Source organism: Euleptes europaea, chromosome 3 (genome assembly GCF_029931775.1).
Source record: "Euleptes europaea isolate rEulEur1 chromosome 3, rEulEur1.hap1, whole genome shotgun sequence".
Classification (NCBI taxonomy): domain Eukaryota; kingdom Metazoa; phylum Chordata; class Lepidosauria; order Squamata; family Sphaerodactylidae; genus Euleptes; species Euleptes europaea.
Genome location: NC_079314.1, coordinates 89,922,517 through 89,940,266, shown reverse-complemented (window position 1 = coordinate 89,940,266; position 17,750 = coordinate 89,922,517). Strand labels below are relative to the sequence as shown.

Here is a 17,750-nt window from a genome sequence, read left to right as displayed (position 1 = left end):
GGGAAATGCTTTCCTAATAGTGTAGTTAGATCTGTCCCCTATTTTTTATTCCTATTGGAACTTAATTTGGGGATGACTGGTACTGCTCTCCTGTGGTTTCCATTCTGTCTATCTGAGCCATGAAAAAGGAATGTCCCTGGGGGAGGCCGAATTAACACCTGGGGAATTGTCCTATGGAGTCTTGGAAGATTCAGTGCTGTCCACCACGCTCTTTATTGTTTGTGTACACTTATTAAATCAGATTATCCAACACTATGGAGTTGGGTGTCATTGAGATGCTGATGACAACCAACTCATTATCTCTCTAAGGCTCCAAATGCCATGATCTCCGTCAGGAACCAGTGCCTGGAGACCATAGTCGAGTGGATGAGGTGAGACAGGGTGAAGTGGAATTGATCTGCCTTTTATCCTAGTCTGAGCATGAGAAAGTGCCTGGCGGTATACTTGGACCTGGCCTTGTATTTTGAAAAACAGGTAAATGCCATAGCCGGGAGTGCTTTCTATTAGGTACATCCGACTTGAAACCTGTCTCCATTCTGTGACACTTACGACCTTTCCACATTGCTCCATGTTTCTATAGAGCTGTGCTTAAAATAACTATAAAACTCAGCAGAGCTGCTCCTGAATCAAGTTGGGGCATGTACAGTAATACCACATTGGAAAATTGCACTGGCTTCTGGTTTGTTTCTGGGCGAAATGGAAAGTGCTGGTTTTAAACTTTAGGGCCCTTTGCAACTTGAGACCCACATATTTGACGGACTGCCTCTCCGAATAAAGAGCCCCGTGGCACAGAGTGGTAAGCTCCAGTACTGCAGTCCAAGCTTGGCTCACGACCTGAGTTGGTTTCAGGTAGCCGGCTCAAGGTTGACTCAGCCTTCCATCCTTCTGAGGTCGGTAAAATGAGTACCCAGCTTGCTGGGGGTAAAGGGAAGATGACTGGGGAAGGCACTGGCAAACCACCCCGCAAACAAAGTCTGCCTAGTAAACGTCGGGATATGATGTCACCCCATGGGTCAGTAATGACCCGGTGCTTGCACAGGGGACCTTTACCTTTACCTCGCCAAATAGATGGATTCACAACCACTGAGGTCAGCACAGGGTCATCTGTTGGTGAGCTCTTCCTTCTGGGTGTTGCTTTTAGCTTTTGTTAGAATGCTGACCTTATGCAACAGTCAGTCAGAGAAGAGTGCTTCCTCTGGCACAATTTCAGAATTTTTGCAAGGCGCCTTTATTCTTGCAGACTTTTGGCAAGTGAAAGAGGTGTGTTATTGGACCAGTCTTAGTCAGATATTTTAATCTTTGAGATGAAGAGCCCAATACCTCTGGATCACTGAAGGTACCGATTTTAGTGATCAAGTATGGAGTTTTTAGTTTGTCTTGTTTTGATCTGGGGATTAATGATTATGTTTTTGTTTCTTTTGCTGCTTTATGATAGTGATTTTAATAGGGTTTTGCTTGTTTTTGTTTCAGCTTTTTTTGTTCTTGTGAGTCACTTTGTGCTTTGAAGTAGTCTATAAATATGTACATTAATATATATTATGTATTGTGTACGTAGGTATCATCAAATCACAACCGATTTATGGCAACCCCAACCATGGGCTTTCAAGGCAAGTGAGAAACAGAGGTGATTTGCCATTGCCTTCCTCTGCAGAGTCTTCCTTGGTGGTCTGGTCCCCCTTCCCCCAAGTACCACCCTTGCGTATCTCCTGAGATCTGACAAGATTGGGCTAAACCATGCCGCCAGCCCTCCAAATATAAGCATTAACCACATTAAAATGATAAGATTTAAATGGCATTTTATTTTTCACAAGAAAAACATAGCAAACATGTGTGCATCTATATCTATAAAATTACTTCAACATTAAAATTTGCAATCTGGTGAGCTAAGTAAAGCAGATTAGTAAGAGAGGACGCAAGAAAATACAAGGTTCCTTAGTTAAAGGACCGCTGTAAAAATTACTTTTGGCCAGAAGCACCTTGAGCAGTCTGGGGAGCAGTCATCTTTTGCATGGAAATCGTCATAGTTGTCAGCTCCCTTCTGATGATCTGCAGATCCTGCGCTGCACTGCAGAAGTCCGCTCTCAGTCCGCACACTTCATTTTTAATCTCTCCCAGAATAGCCATGCCTTTTTGTTCAGAATTCACATAGTCTGCATTAGGAAGATTTTCTGCAGCAGGCAGGCCAGGATTAGGCACTGAAGGTATATTGTGCATCAGACTCTTTACCAAGCTCCCACCAGAAGAATGGCAAGTTCTACTTCTAAAACTACTCACTTTTTTGACCGAACACTTTGAATTACCTGGAAGGAGACTTAAGGTGCTAGTGGTCTCGTTTTCATCTACATCAGATGCCTGAGAAAAGGAATGTGCAATCCTTTCCTTGAGATCTTTAAAGAAAAGAGAAGGTCTTCCATGTGGTGAAGATACGTAAGAAGGTCCATGAAGAGAAATATGGTGAGCCAGTGCTGTATTGTTTGGAGAAACTGATTCAGGGGATGACGTGGAAAAAGTAGAAAAGGAAGATGTTCCCTCTGAGCTGACAGAGTCTAAAATGTCCATAAAAGAAAGATACAGAGTGTTATGCAGTATTTGAATGTTTGAATACACCTGGACTGCTTAAAGAAAATAAATCTGGGGATAGAAATTTGTAATGTACCTCACTTAGCGAAATACCAAGATGGAAGTAAAATATGGAAACATCCAACATACAGTGAATAATGGAAGCTAGAGTTTTAAAAAGTGGCATTTCTCTTTTGACCAGTTTGGATTTTTTTTGCAGATGTGACATCCATTTACATTAACGGATATGTAATGCAGGTAGCTGGCTTGGGAAGTTTTCTCCGAAACAGCAGAATGCTGGCAATGGAAATACCTTGAAGTGATCAGGCATAAGCCAATGTTGTTGCATCTAACCTCGTCTCTAGATCACGTACTTTCAACATCCATAAGTGAATTGCAGTCATGGATTGAGAAGGGTCTCCTTGCATGTAGTAAAAAGTAACTGTAGGAACCAGCTCTAAATTAGGCCCATATCCATACTTGGACTCTGTTTCTGAGCAAAGGTATTAGAAGTGCTCTCTCATTGGAAGTAGAAATAAATAATAGTACAACTAAGTTCAGCTTTCAGCATAGGTCCTGAGACCAGCTTTTTAGCTTTAAAGTTAAAATGTGCAAAGCAGCCCTTTTTAGGAGTACTTGTTATGATTCATAATAACTGTGATCAATAATGAGACAACTTTGAAGCAAAGGAAATTGTGCCTTTACAATGTAGATACATCAATAAAAGTCAGGCTTCCAGTTTCGAACAACAGCTAGAAGTAGGGTTGCCAACCGCCAGGTACTAGCTGGAGATCTCTTGCTATTACAACCGATCTCCAGCCGATAGAGATCAGTTCACCTGGAGAAAATGGCCGCTTTGGCAATTGGACTCTATGGCATTGAAGTCCCTCCCCTCCCCAAACCCCGCCCTCCTCAGGCTCTGCCCTCAAAACCTCCCACTAGTGGTAAAGAGGGACCTGGCAACCCTAGCTAGAAGCTTTTAGGCAAATAAGTGACTAGTTAGTTCAATTTGGTATGGGAAATTCACCCCTCACCTACCTCCCTTGTAAGACCCTACCTTTTCCTCAACCCCCTTCAACTTTACCTAGCTTTTCTCAGCCTGCTCTCTACTCTGAATATTTCCTTTATCTACCTTGCTCCTGGACCTCTTGCCCCAATTTTCTTATCTCCCAGGCTCACAAAATTAAGGGACCACCACAGTCATCTAGTCCGACTCTCTGCCAACACAGGATACAACTATAATATCCCGGACAAACAGATATCCAATCAGTGCTTAAAAACCTCCTTAGGGAGCCTGTTCCAGTGTTGGACATACTATATAGGCAGGAAATTAATACCATAGCAATTACGGTATATCACCCCCAAATCTTTCAACCTCTCCCCATAAGACATGGTCTCCAAACCCCTCACTGTCTTTTTTGCCCTATGCTAGATTTGTTCCAGATTACTGACACCCTCCCTAAACTGTGGTGCACCGATACTAAAATTGGAATAATACAGAGAAGATTAGCATGGCCCAAACTGAACACAATACTCCAGGTGAGGTCTAACCAAGGCAATGTACAGTGGCACCAATACCTTACACGATCTCCACATTACACTTCAGCTAATGCAGCCTAAAATCACATTAGCCTTTTTTACTGCTGTATCACACTGCTGGCTCACATTAAGCTTATTATCCATTAGAAGCCCCAAATCCTTTTCACTGGGGTAACGCCCAGCTGGGTTTCACCTATCTGATATTTATAGCTTTTTATTATTATTATCTGTCCCTATAATTCACATACAGTTTTAATACCATCCAAACCAACAGCTTTTCAAAATATTGTCGAAGGCTTTCATGGTCAGAGTTCACTGGTTCTTGTAGGTTATCCGGGCTGTGTGACCGTGGTCTTGGTATTTTCTTTCCTGACGTTTCACCAGCAGCTGTGGCAGGCATCTTCAGAGGAGTAACACTGAAGGACAGTTACTCCTCTGAAGATGCCTGCCACAGTGCTGGCGAAACGTCAGGAAAGAAAATATCAAGACCACGGTCACTCAGCCCGGATAACCTACAAGAACCAACCAACAGCTTTTCGTTCCCTCACAGATATTGGTCTACAGAGACTGTCAGACACTTCCTTGAGAGTTCAGACTGTGAATGTTCTGTGGTACCACACCAGCTCAGTCAACTGGTATCAGAGGTTTTATTACCACACATGCAATACAAATAAAACCAATCTGAACATTTGTATCAATAACGTGAAAGTTATATATGTGTGTGTGTATCAGATGGTAACTGGCTGTGTCCTTAATTCACTAGGGAGGCAGTAATCCACTAGCATTCACATGGATTTCCTCTGAACTGATTTTCCCTAGTTCTGGTTTGGGAGGGGAGAAAGGAAGTTCTGAGGACTGTTACTTACATTACAGCTTCCAAAAACTGTCCCTGAATGGCAGCATGACACACAGCAAGGCATAACATTTGCCTTGTGCTTGTTATACCACCCAGTTCAATAGTGTGGAGCTTCCCCATACCAGCACCACATGCTGCTGGTGGCAACCAACATTAGCGATGTTCCATGCACTTGAGCTGACTCAAACTGTGATGTGGAAAATGGCCATGACAACATCACTTGCTACGGAATGAGAATTTACTCAGTGGTGCAGAGATACTTGCAAGCAGGCAGGTTGGATTGCATTCTTGCCTCTTCCCTGCTTTTTTTTTTTTTTTTTTTTTTTGCAACCTCTTTCATTTTCTCCATATCTTCAGTTTCTTCATCTTCCCTCTATTCCCTGTTATTTCTTGTGCTAAAGAAAAAGCATGTTCGGTTTTATTTTGAAATGTGTGAACGCTAAATGCCTGGCGTTTCTGCTCCACTTCTTTCAGGTTGAGCATCACTGACTGACAGCTGAGAGATCAAGAAAAAAAGGGGGGGGTGCAAACTTAACTTCCTTAGAGCCAGCTCTTCACTTACTGATATACAGTAACTCTTAAAAATGTGAGCAGACTAGTAGTGACATGTGGCATTTTATGTTTATAGAAAACTTCCCATGTGAGAAGAAAACAAATGGATATAATCTGTTCATGTGTCACACTTTATAAAGCTGTATGGGATAAGGTCAAAATGTCAAGAGACTGGAGATATGGATGTTGGTCTTTCTATACAATATTTACTTTGACGGAGAACTGCAAAGGCCAAAGAGGGTTTTTGTGCCTGTAAGTGTTGTATAAAAGGCAGAAGGTCACTGGGTATATTTCCCTCCTCCCCCAAAACTGTGATGCTTCATTGATGGGGAAACTGCACCTTTGGGGATTTTCCAGTCTGTAGGCTGATTCACATGAGAGCCAGGGTGGTGCAGTGGTTATGGTGTCGGGCTAGGATCTAGGAAACCCTCTACCATGGAAACCTTCTGGGTGACCTTGGGTCAGTCACACATTCTCAGCCAGTGCGTGGAGAGCCAGTGTAGTGTAGTGGTTAAGAGCCGTGGTTAGGAGTGGTGGACTCTAATCAGGAAAGAGTTTGATTCCCCACTCCTACACATGAAGCCAGCTGGGTGTCTTTGGGCTAGTCACAGCTCTCTTAGAGCTCTCTCAACCTCACAAGGTGTCTGTTGTGGGGAGAGGAAGGGAAGGTGATTGTAAGCCAGTTTGATTCTTCCTTAAGTGGTAGAGAAAGTTGGCGTATAAAAAACAACTCTTGAGAGCCAGCGTGGTGTAGTGGTTCTGGAGAACCGGGTTTGATTTCCCACTCCTCCACATGAGCGGTGGAGGCTAATCTGGTGAACTGGATTTGTTTCCCACGCCTCCACACGAAGCCAGCTGGGTGACCTTGGGAAAGTCATTCTCTCTCAGTTCCACCTACCTCACAGAGTGTCTGTTGTGCGGAGGGGAGGGAAGGTGATTGTAAGCTGGTTTGATTCTTCCTTAAGTGGCAGAGAAAGTCGGCATATAAAAACCAACTCTTCTTCTCCTCCTTCTTCTTCTTCTTTGCCTTGACTCTGGCAAGTATTTGGATGGGAGATCACCAAGAAATACTAGGGGCGTGACGTGGAGGCAGGCTATGGCAAACTACCTCTGAATGCCTCTTGCTTGAAAACCCTATGGAGTTCCCATAAGTCAGCTGTGACTTGTCAGCAAAAAAAAAGGCTGATTCACACCATCATCATGCCAGAAATACTGTGTGCATGCAATAGAACATCAGAATTGCTCCTGTGCTCCCTTCACCCCATAGGTATGGGGGCATAGCCAAAAATTTGATGGAGGCATTCAGGAAGTAGGCCATCATAAGGCAAAATAATAAAATCCTGTTTGAATTAATGTTAATAACATTAATATTAAAATTTAATAATCTTATAATGCTGATGGCTAAATGTCAATCATCTTAGATACTTTGAACTCATTTAGCCCACTGGCATATGGAAGCAGTTGGGTAGAATACTGCTTGCACATTTTCTTTATATCTTTCTTAAGTAAAAAAAAAAGGCTAAGGATTTCTTTTAAAAAATTAAATTTGCACCTTCTGCAGCAAAGGGTTCATGTATGTCTATTATACTGCTGGCGATTCAGTGTCGCCTGGAAGATGGCCCCTACCTTGACATGGCCAATCTGGCGACCTGGTCCACACGACTGTAACATCAAGACTAGACTACTGTAATGTACCTACATAGGTTTCCCCTGAAAGTCAACTCAAAGACTCCAGTTGGTGCAGAATGCCACAGTTCCTTTATGATCAGGAGCTAGCGCAACATGCACATTACTCCCATTCTGCAGTCACTCCATTGGCTGTCCATCAGTTACCAGGCTCTATTAAAGGCAATGGCTATCACATACAAAGCCCTCCATGCACTTGATCCCTCATAGCTGCAGGTCTGCCTCTCCCCTGTGTTCCACCACAACAGGTTCACTCATCTGAGCAGGGTGCAAATGGGCAAAATCAACAACCGCCCGTACATGTGCCTTCTCTGTTGTGGCCCCCACCTTGTGGAATGGCCTGCCTAAGGGGGTCAGGAAGGCTTCCACTCTCCTGAAAAATGCAGGAGGATTTTTAAACACAGGAAATAGGGCAGTATTATAACAAAATGGTTCAGAAAGATGCTCGGTAAAAGGATAGGCAATGCGGAATATACTACTGGGTATAGTATGTACTGTCTGTTGCCATAAGCATGATCCTACTCTGTAATTTCTGTATCATTTAACGGGTCAAGTTAATGCTATGCTTTGTTTCAGTTCTGTTTCAGATTTCAGCTTGTTTTAAGATTTCTGCAGTCCAAATCCTACTGCACTGTTTATTGGATGTCCTTATTGACTTACACTGTGTAATCTGTCTTGAGTCTCAGCAAGCAAGGTGGACTATTAAATATATAGCATAAATAAATAAGTTATAAATAATATTAAATGTTAATAATGTTAAAATGGAGATGGCTAAATTTCAGTCATCCTAGACTAGGGTTGCCAGGTCCCTCTTCACCACCAGTGGGAGGTTTTTGGGGCAGAGCCTGAGGAGGGGAAGGACTTCAGAGCCATAGAGCTCAATGGCTAAAGCGGCCATTTTTTCCAGGTGAACTGATCTCTATTGGCTGGAGATCAGTTGTAATAGCAGGAGATCTCCAGCTACTACCTGGAGGTTGACAACCCTATCCTAGACACAGTGAACTCATTGGGTGTGAGTAAAGTGCCATCAAGTTTCAGCCGACTTATGGTGACTACAGCAAGTGGCTTTTGAGGCAAGTGAGAAGCAGAGGTGGTTTTCTGTGGCCTTGCTCTGCACAGTCTTACATGGTGGTCTCCCATCCAAGTACTGACCCTGGTTAGCTTCTGTGATCTGACGAGATCAGGCTATACCATGCTGCCTTCTGTCCCACTTGCACTTATTATCGGAGCAGTTAGGTAGAATACTCACTGGAGTATGGGTGCAGTTAGGTATAATACTGCCTGCACATTTTCTTTATATCTTTCATAAGTAAAAACGGCTAAGGATTTCTTCTTCTTTTTTTAATGCCATCTGCAGATTCAGGGGGAAAGGCTTCATATAAACCTGAGGGAGTGAAACCCATGTGAGAAGACTGGGAATCAGGTATCCATGCAATGGCGAGTGTGGAGGCACATACCCTGCAGCACATCATGAATGCATAATGAAAGGCATGCACATGAACCCTTGATACCCCAAGTGGCCTTGTACAGTTCTGGACATGGCAACTTTACTCTGAGGTAAAGGTTAGTCAGTCTACTCTTCAATAAACGTTAGAAGACTACAACCTCGGTTTATTTACATCCAAAACAGACACTCATCAAGCTTGCATCTGCATTGACCCCTATACATGAATTATGTATGTGAGAAATGGCTAACTATCCAACCTTTTGCAATAGTACTAACTGCACTTAAAATGCATGAGTGTAACTGCATTTTCAAGTGCTTTTTAAAAATAAGACTTCCAGCAGTCACCGCCGTCATTCCCTTCAATTTCGTTTTGGTTATTATTGCCTATATTAAGCTATTGGAAGGTGCCATTTAACCTTTTCATAATAGTAACCTGTTTAAATGGAAGCATTGAGAGAGTTGGACCGGCTATAGAAGCGGATTGCGGCAAAAGTAATTATTATGGCAATAGAGAGCCATGAAGCATATCATAACATCTAACTGAAAGCCTGCTTCCTGGGCATTGTCACAGAAGCGCTGCAGCTTTCTTTAAGCTACAAAGCAAGAATGTGAACTGAGAAGCAATAAAACTGACAGGAAAACCACAAGCTCACCTGGCCTTGGGGAGGGATGACTGTTTAAGCCCGCTGTCTGTGCAGTTCCCTGTACTGAGAAGTCAAGGTTTTGTAGGCTAGACATATAAGGCCCACAGGACTGCGTGGAAGAAGCTGGAGTTGATTTTGTGGTGTTTTCTGCGCTGTTTCTCGAAGGATGAAAGGCTTGAAGTATTGGAGACCGGTAGATGGTCTCAACAGAAGGCTCACTGCTACAGCGAATGACATCCGGCTTTGAAACCTGTTTGTTAATAGTGATAAACTCTTCTGGAGGTGATGACCAAAGATCAAATAAAATCTTTGTAACTTTGTGTACACTGGTCTCCTCCTTGGGAGGAACTTTCAGAAGAACTCTGGAGACAGCAGAACTCTTTGATTTCTTGCTTGAGCCCCACTTTGGTGCGGGTAACCTTTCAGAAGGGCTCAAAGCAGTTTCTGTAAGGAAACAAAAGCAGTGTCACAAAAATTAACTTTATTCTTAGACTGGAAGTATAAAGGGAATGTAAGAGGGATGTGCCAGGCCAGGTTCTAAGTACACTAGGTGAGATCTAATATATAGTACATAGTTTGTTGTATGAGGACTCAGATGAAATGCTGGATCACCCATCAGCAAATCTCCAGCACATTTTTTTATTGCAGCTATGGCTGGTCCCTGATTCAGACTGAGGCCACAGAGTGAGTGGGAGGGGTAGCTGTCTCCATCTGCACCATCTTCTCAATTTCTAATGCCCCCCCCCCCGACTTACCCTGCTGGGGAAAGCACAGCAGCTTGGGTGGAGGGGTAATTTAAAGTTGGAAAAATAACATAGGGTAAAGCATTGAACCCCTTTCCCTTGAGCTGAACTGAGCTTACAGTGAGATAGATCACAACTGGTAGCAGTGTTAGTCTGTCAATAGCAGTAGTAAAGAGCAAGAGTCTAGTAGCACCTTAAAGACTAATAAAATTTCTGGCAGGGTATGAGCTTTCATGGACTCTTGCTCTAGGGTTGCCAGGTCCCTCCTTGCAATCAGCGGGAGGTTTTTGGGGCGGAGCCTGGGAATGGTGGGATTTGGAGAGGGGAGGGACTTCAATGCCATAGAGCCCAATTGCCAGAGCAGCCATTTTCTCCAGGTGAACTGATCTCTATTGGCTGGAGATCAGTTGCAATAGCAGGAGATCTCCAGCCACCACCTGGAGGTTGACAACTCCTATCTTTCTCTTTTTTACTGAGTGTACAGTGGTTGCTATGTACAATAAATACAAGTTGTATATCCTTCACTGTGACATACCCAAAAGGCTTTTGTGAGGGTGACATCTGAAGGCTTTTTTAATGGCAAACATGGTATACCATTTTATTGAATGCTGCTCTTGAACTCCTTGGAGACAAAAGATTAGGATCTTAAAAAGTATTAAAATAATTAAAAGTGCCATTGTGTTTTTGGGAGGACAAAAAACTGTGCTGTGACTAAGCCTGCTGTCAAACTAAATGGCTGATAAACAACACAGAGATTTTAATCATTTATAATTTATTAAAATTAGTTACTGTATTTTCTTGTTAAATGTTTGAGAGATGATTGCTTGCTTATTGGTATACCGATGCGCAGCAGGGCCTCACACTTACACAAATTTAATACCAGAAAAACGGAAGTATCAATGCAACCATAGGCATTCTTTATAAAATCCACAACCAGCTTTATAATTAAAGTACTCATGTGGAGGATGTTTTGCCATGTAGAAAGAAAAATACAAATCAGTTTATTTTATCTTTGCATTTTTGAGACGGTGGTTATTCAAGATGAATCATTATGACATTTGAAAGGTAAACGGAAACCTGTTAATCATGTTCAAGAATTTCTCTGTTATGTTGTCTTTTATGATGCATATTACTTTGGCACCTTTTCAGTCTCCTTGTATTCATACCCAAGGATTTCTGGAATGCATGCCCTGGGTAGAATTCTGCACTACCATTCCTTCCTGTGCCACCTTTCTCTGAAAACTGGGAAAGATTCTGACTGACAGTAATCTCCACAAAAGGTTCTCCTGTCTGTATTTCCAGTACTTTGCCCCCTCCATCTGGTTTGACAATAGGAGCGATTAGTATATCACACAAACACTCTAAGCGGGATTTTATGAAAAATAATGATTAAATTAAAATAAAATATTGTAAAGACAGTGAAAGTGGGTGGTCAGTGACAGTAGACATGGGACCCTGGACACCCGTCCAACCACGCTTGGAAGAGATCCTGAGATCCAAAGGGGATGAAAACAGAAATAAAGTTTATTTAAATATTAAAAATACCAGCTTGGAAAATTCACAGATCCAAGCAGTAAAAATAACATAAAACTATTCAAACATTAGTACTGTGAAGGCCACTTAAAGAGCCCATCATGCCAAGCATCAAAATCACTCAAGATAAAAGGCAGGAGACCCAAGTGAGAGAAGAAGACAGAAAACAAGACTACCTATCTCTTGAAGGTCCAGGTTCCAAATAGGGGTTCAAACACTGAGGCAGCAGTCCAAATGTCTGGGCAGCATATATTCCAACAGGCAAGTAGCAAAATCCTTGTAATGTTGCAGTAGATGCTATACAAATAAGGCCGTTTGGAATCCAAAGGGCACTTTGGGACACATTCTAGCCCCAGCTCTAGGTAGGGTTGCCAGGTCCCTCTTCGCCACCAGTGGGAGGTTTTGGGGCGGTGCCTGAGGTCGGGGTTTGGGGAGGGGAGGGACTTCAATGCCATAGAGTCCAATTGCCAAAAAGGCCATTTTCTCGAGATGAATTGATCTCTATCGGCTGGAGATCAGTTGTAATAGTAGGAGATCTCCAGCTAGCACCTGGAGGTTGGCAACCCTATCTATATTATTTGACCACTGAAGAAGGCTAATGGGCTGAAACACGTTTGGTCAGGGTCAGTAATGGTCCTTTGTATTTGTGTACATTTCTGAGGCTATCATTTGGGCCAGGATATATTGTATTAACCTTTTTGGTTCTTAATTAAATATAAACACACAGAAACACCAGAGCAACAGAGACATAAGCTATAAGAACAATCCTTGTGGTAAGTTCATTTTTAAGATGTCATATTTTAAATGTTAACTTTATATACTGGTTTGTAAGGCTGTTAAACAGCCTTTGTAAATAGCACTGATTGAAAGCATCAGTGAATACACAGGTGCAAAGTTTTCAAAAATTAATTTTTAATTAACTTTTTGGAATGTTTCCAAAACTATATGGCTTAAGAAGTGCACATTCTTTTAATTTATATGCTGAATGGCAATAGTTAAGGGCACAAGCCCACCATGATAGATACAGATGTTCTGTAGCTATTTCAAGTGTCATCTGCTATAAATTTTTGCTACTACAATTTGAACCTGACCTAAAGAAACCTTGTTATTTCAAATCTGGCTTCATGAGCCTGGTTACAACCTGTCTCTATAACTGCATTTAAATATTCTGTAATTATGAGTTATAATAATATTGTATTCAAATTTGTCTTGCTCAAGCTGAACACTGATTTAGTGAATATAACAGACTTTAATGGCTATCTGTCCTATTTAAATGCTAATCACCTACAAGAGGTTTTATTCCCAGAAATCACCATACCAATTTTGTTCAATAGCTTAGCATTATATTATGCAGTGCAGACTTCAGATAGGGAAAGAATTATCAAAGGTGATGAGAAACTAGGCTAGATGCACTCACAGCAGGGAGAAGGATAGATGGAAATGTCAGATGCTAAAACCACATAAACATGACTTCCTACCTGACAATCAGACTCAGAAAGCTAGGGCAAAGTAGTACCCTAAGCAGCTTCAAGCCTAGTTCTGCAAGGTAAGCAAGGTTCCCAGGTGAGGGTTGAATTCAGTGTGGGTTCCTTAACCGGGAGGAGGGATTATTGAGATGTGCACCCCTTTTCAGTTAAAATACCCAGGTGTTTTTTTAAGCCTTCTGTTTACACTGGGAGGTTTGGGGAGGTATACAAAGGGGGGGAGGTTGCATTTCTGAACTTCCCCCTTGTTCAATTTCAGGTTAAGACAAACACAAAAATCCACTCCCATCCTCAGACCTCTGGTTTCTCTGAGGCCCCCAGCCCGGTTAGTAAATTTTGCAGAAGCATGCAAACCTAATATTGTTGATATTGTAAGGGCTTCACTAAGTTTTTCCACAGATCCTCCCTGGGTTCATACAATAAATATGTATTGCAAGTTCCATGCTGGGGATCTCAGGCAGGCACAGAGAAAAGGAGCTTCTGCCTTCTCCCCTGCATTATACTCCTGACCTAAAACATCCCAGGGGTTACTATTTGCCCCATTGGTGCCCCTAGGGTTGCCAGGTCCCTCTTTGCCATCGGCGGGAGGTCTTGGGGGCGGAGCCTGAGAAGAGCGGGGTTTGAGGGAGGGGAGGCACTTAAATGCCATAGAGTCCCATTGCCAAAGCGGCCATTGTCTCGAGAGGAAGTGATCTCTATCAGCTGGAGATCAGTTGTAATAACAGGAGATTTCCACCTAGTACCTGGAGGTTTCCTTTTCCAATTAATGACATCCCTACAAATCATCTTTTAGGGTGAGTCAAATATGTCAGAAGCAAATGGCTTAGAAAAAGTGGCCTTTGAGATAATTTTTGGAACTCCATGCTTCCAGGTATGTGGGACCCCAATTCAGATCAGGACGACAGCATGTGGGGAAGGGGGCAAAGAGCTCCCCCCATGATGTTTTCCCAACCTGAAACATCTCCAGGAAGCTGCTACCTGCTCTGCTGGGAATCAGTTGTAATTCCAGGAGAACTGCAGGTCCCACTGGAGTCTGGCAACCCTAAATATGTCAATTCCCCCCTGATGTGACCACATGTCAGTTTCCCCAACAGACTACAAGGGCTCACTATGTCCATTTCAGGTTGGGAAAACAGCATTGGGGGAATTGTCCACCCTTCCCCCACCCACCCACTAAGTTCCCTCTACTCCCCCTTCCCTGTCTTGCAGGGCACTGAGTGGAGCAGCACTAACACACACAAGAAGTGGGGACCCTTTTATACTAAAACACATCTAAAAAGGGATGTTAGCCAACTCTGCTTTTAAGATTGAGGCTCCTGATGGAAAGGGGGCTAGCTGCAGCTTGAAAAGGCTTGTTTTCTTATAAGCTCTATTGCCTCCCACCCCCACCCCCGCCTCCGCTGGCACCTCGTCTGCTGGCTAAAGGAGGGAAGCGCTGTCTCCCTGAGCTGGGCTGCCTTTCCCACCGCAGGCATCCTGCCCGGGTACCAGTTTGCAAGCAGCTAAGTGCTGCGGAGCATGCACAAGCAGCAGGGACCCTTCTGTGGAAAGAAAATCTAGAAAGGGATTTTAACTATCTTCTCCACATTCACGACTGAGATTTCTGAGTGCTTCTGGAAGTTGGCTGGCTCACACTGGGGAGGCAGGGAAGGGGTTAAGCGATCTGCATAAATGGGAGGTGCACTGGAGACAGTTTCAAGTTGTGTTGCCCGAAAGACTCTTAGCCGGCCACGCCAGCTACCTCTGACATGCAGAGGCACACCTAGCAGCCTCAGGGTAAGAGAGCAACTGAGAGAAGGCTCCCAGTTCCATCTCCTTCCCCTTTTCCCAGCTTGGCCCCCTTCCCTCGGCTGTATTACTTACTTGAATGATACTGTTTGTATGGCCAATTCGGCCCTGAACCATGTCACACTAAGATCAAAATTTAAAAGGAACTATATATGTATATAAACAGATGTCTAGATAAACAATAAAACCATTAGTATTTTTTATCTTGCTTGACTGAGATAAAAACTTGGCAACAGCCAATGTAGTATTAAAATACACCCCTGCTAAAAAAAAGCCTCAAGTTTTCCAATTCATAAGTAGATTCTCAGATAAAAGGCTTTATCTATCTGTCTCTCGCTTCGTTGGGCAGGTTGCAACTACACAAGGAATGCTGAAGAGTGTCTATTTGGCCAGGACCACATTGGACTTCTTAGTGGTCAGAGGCATGGCTGGCTAAGGTCTTACTCTCCCCCTTCCTGTAAGGGAGGGAGCTGCACACTGGATATGTCTTTGCTCAATATCAGCCCTGCCTTTCTGAATTAGAACTGCTATTATCTTAATCTCAGTTGGTGCGTGTTTCCTTTCTGCTTTCTTTCCCAGTGTGAGAGGGCTTTAGCGGAGGTCAGCTTAGCTGATGAAATTAATGCAATGAAAAATTGCCCCTGGCCCAGCTAGCCAGCTGGTGCTCACAACATTCAGCAGTATACATGGTATTCCAGACTGCATGGGGATGTGGGTGGTACAACAACCACATATTTTCCCAGCAGCAAAATATTCCAGTTTAAAACTGGGGCTTGCTCTATTTTGCATTGCTGTGTTCTACTGTCTTTGTCAGTCTACTTGACCTTACAAATATATTCTGCTGACAAAACCAAGAATCTTTTCACAGTTTGAGCCCTGGGGAATCGAAAAGATCTCTAGAGAGCAACCTGATGACCTGCCATGGATATAATTGATCCGAAGACATAGCTCACATGCTATGGATATTCTCTGACTTGCGTATCCATGTTCTTGGTAGAAAGAAGCCACATAAAAAGAATGAAATGCCAGCACAATACTTCAGATTAAATCCGTGAAGCTTCAAGAAAGATAAAAGGTATAACACTGGCCTCAAGGGAAAGCCATAGTAAGTTATCTCCAAAATAAAAGCACTGGAATTTGACAGCTTTGGCTGTAACCCATGTTCAGTTTGTTGTTATTAGGGGTTGTGCTGAAATTTCACTGTGGGCAGCCCATTCTATACAGAGTACCAAAAAAACTGCTTTAGCAAAAATGGAAGAAGAGACACGTAACTATCTCATTCTCAGCCTAAATGTACTTAAACCTCTAGATGAGAAAACAGTACATTTATTCCATGTGTTCTCAGAAATCCACCTGTAATATATAACAAAGGGAATCATTGCAAATTAAAGACTAACATTTATTGTGGCAATTTATTGTGGTGTAGAGATCACTTCTGATACTTGAAGTGACTCTTCAGTTGGCCTGTGTATATATGGCCATGTAATGCCAGTGGTATGAGCACTGACATTTCAATGTAAAATTTAAATGTATACAAACTAAGCACAATGACCACTCACAACAGGCGACAGAGTGTTTGAACATTGTGTTTATCTTACTCTGAATTTTATATAGAAATATCACATCCTGCATTTCTTGTATTTCGCGGTCTTTTGATCCAGTTTACAATCCCCCCCCCCCGTACATGCTTGGATGTGTGTGTGCATGGGTGTGTATACACTTGATGGAGTACAATGTAGTCCATGAAAGCTTATGATGAAAATGTGTTGATCTTTTAGGTCAACCAAAATTCTTACTTTGGTTTTGCTGCAGCAGGTTAGTAAGGAAATATTTATCTTGTTATTGCTTTACATAATTGTTATTTTAATTGTCTGCATGAGGGAAGGAGAGGGGCCATGGCTCAGTGGTAGAGCATCTGCTTGGCATGCAGAAGGTCTCAGCTTCAATCCCCAGCATCTCTAGTTAAAGGGACTAGGCAAGTAGGTGATATGAGAGACCCCTGCCTGAGACCTTGGAGAGCCGCTGCTGGTCTGAGTAGACAATACTGACTTTGATGGACCGAGGGTCTGATTCAGTAGAAGGCAGCTTCATGTGTAGGGAAGGAGGATTTGGAAGCATGGACTGTGTGCATGAGCTTGAAGTTCCTTCAAAGCTCTTTCATGGAGTGGCTTCCCTGCCTCTTGCTGTTGGGCACACTTAAGCTCCATGGATGTCGGGTATACCTTTGCAATCGAAAAGAAGGAAGTGGTCCAATGTATAGAGAATGCACTTTTCACAAAGCACTCATAGTGTAGTTCTATGGAACATTTTAAAGAACCTTTTTCTTTTACAGATTGCAGCCAAGGGCGTTGCGATTTCCAGGACAAAATAGGGGAGGGGATTTTTATGAGGTACCTGGATTTTTTTCCTTATCAGGGGTGTCAGGCATCTTGGAGATAGGGATTTTCTGGAAGAAAATGGCACAATGTGGACAGTTAAAAACCCCTCATCCCCAGTCTCTCACTGGAAATTACAACCCCAGCATCTGCAATTTGGGAAAAAATTTTAAAGCCCTTTAAAACGAATGATCAAGCAACTACATGTAACATGCCCCTCTCCCATGAGAATATGTAATTTTTCTACCTCAGCGACAAAACTTGCCCTTAGTCTCATGGTTTTAAGTTGATTGAGCACTGAGTTTACTAGGTAGCAGTCCTTGTTGCCAAGTTTGATTTATTGTACTTTTGTTTGGTGTCTTATGATTTAAAGATGTTATATGAGCCGCTTCCAGGAGGGAGGTGACAAATGCGTTTTAAACATGATCAAGCTTTCCCAGTGAACTCTAGTCTTGTCTGGCTAGCATATTGTAGTGCTACTTTAAAGAATTGCCAACTAGTTTAACGAGGTGCCTCCCAGCTCCCAATCTTAAACCAACTGCAC

The 17,750-nt window shown here is 42.8% G+C and overlaps 1 protein-coding gene across 1 annotated transcript in view; it reads right to left on the bottom strand.

The window, feature by feature from the left end:
* Positions 1 to 1,956: 1,956 nt before the first annotated feature.
* The window catches only part of ENTHD1 (ENTH domain containing 1), a 39,263-nt gene continuing 23,469 nt past the window's right edge, over positions 1,957 to 17,750 (bottom strand). The window contains exons 5-6 of the mRNA XM_056846550.1: positions 9,293 to 9,727; positions 1,957 to 2,387 (exon numbers count right to left, since the gene is read on the bottom strand). Of these exons, the coding sequence (XP_056702528.1) occupies positions 1,957 to 2,387; positions 9,293 to 9,727 (866 nt within the window). The remainder of the gene's footprint in view (positions 2,388 to 9,292; positions 9,728 to 17,750) is intronic.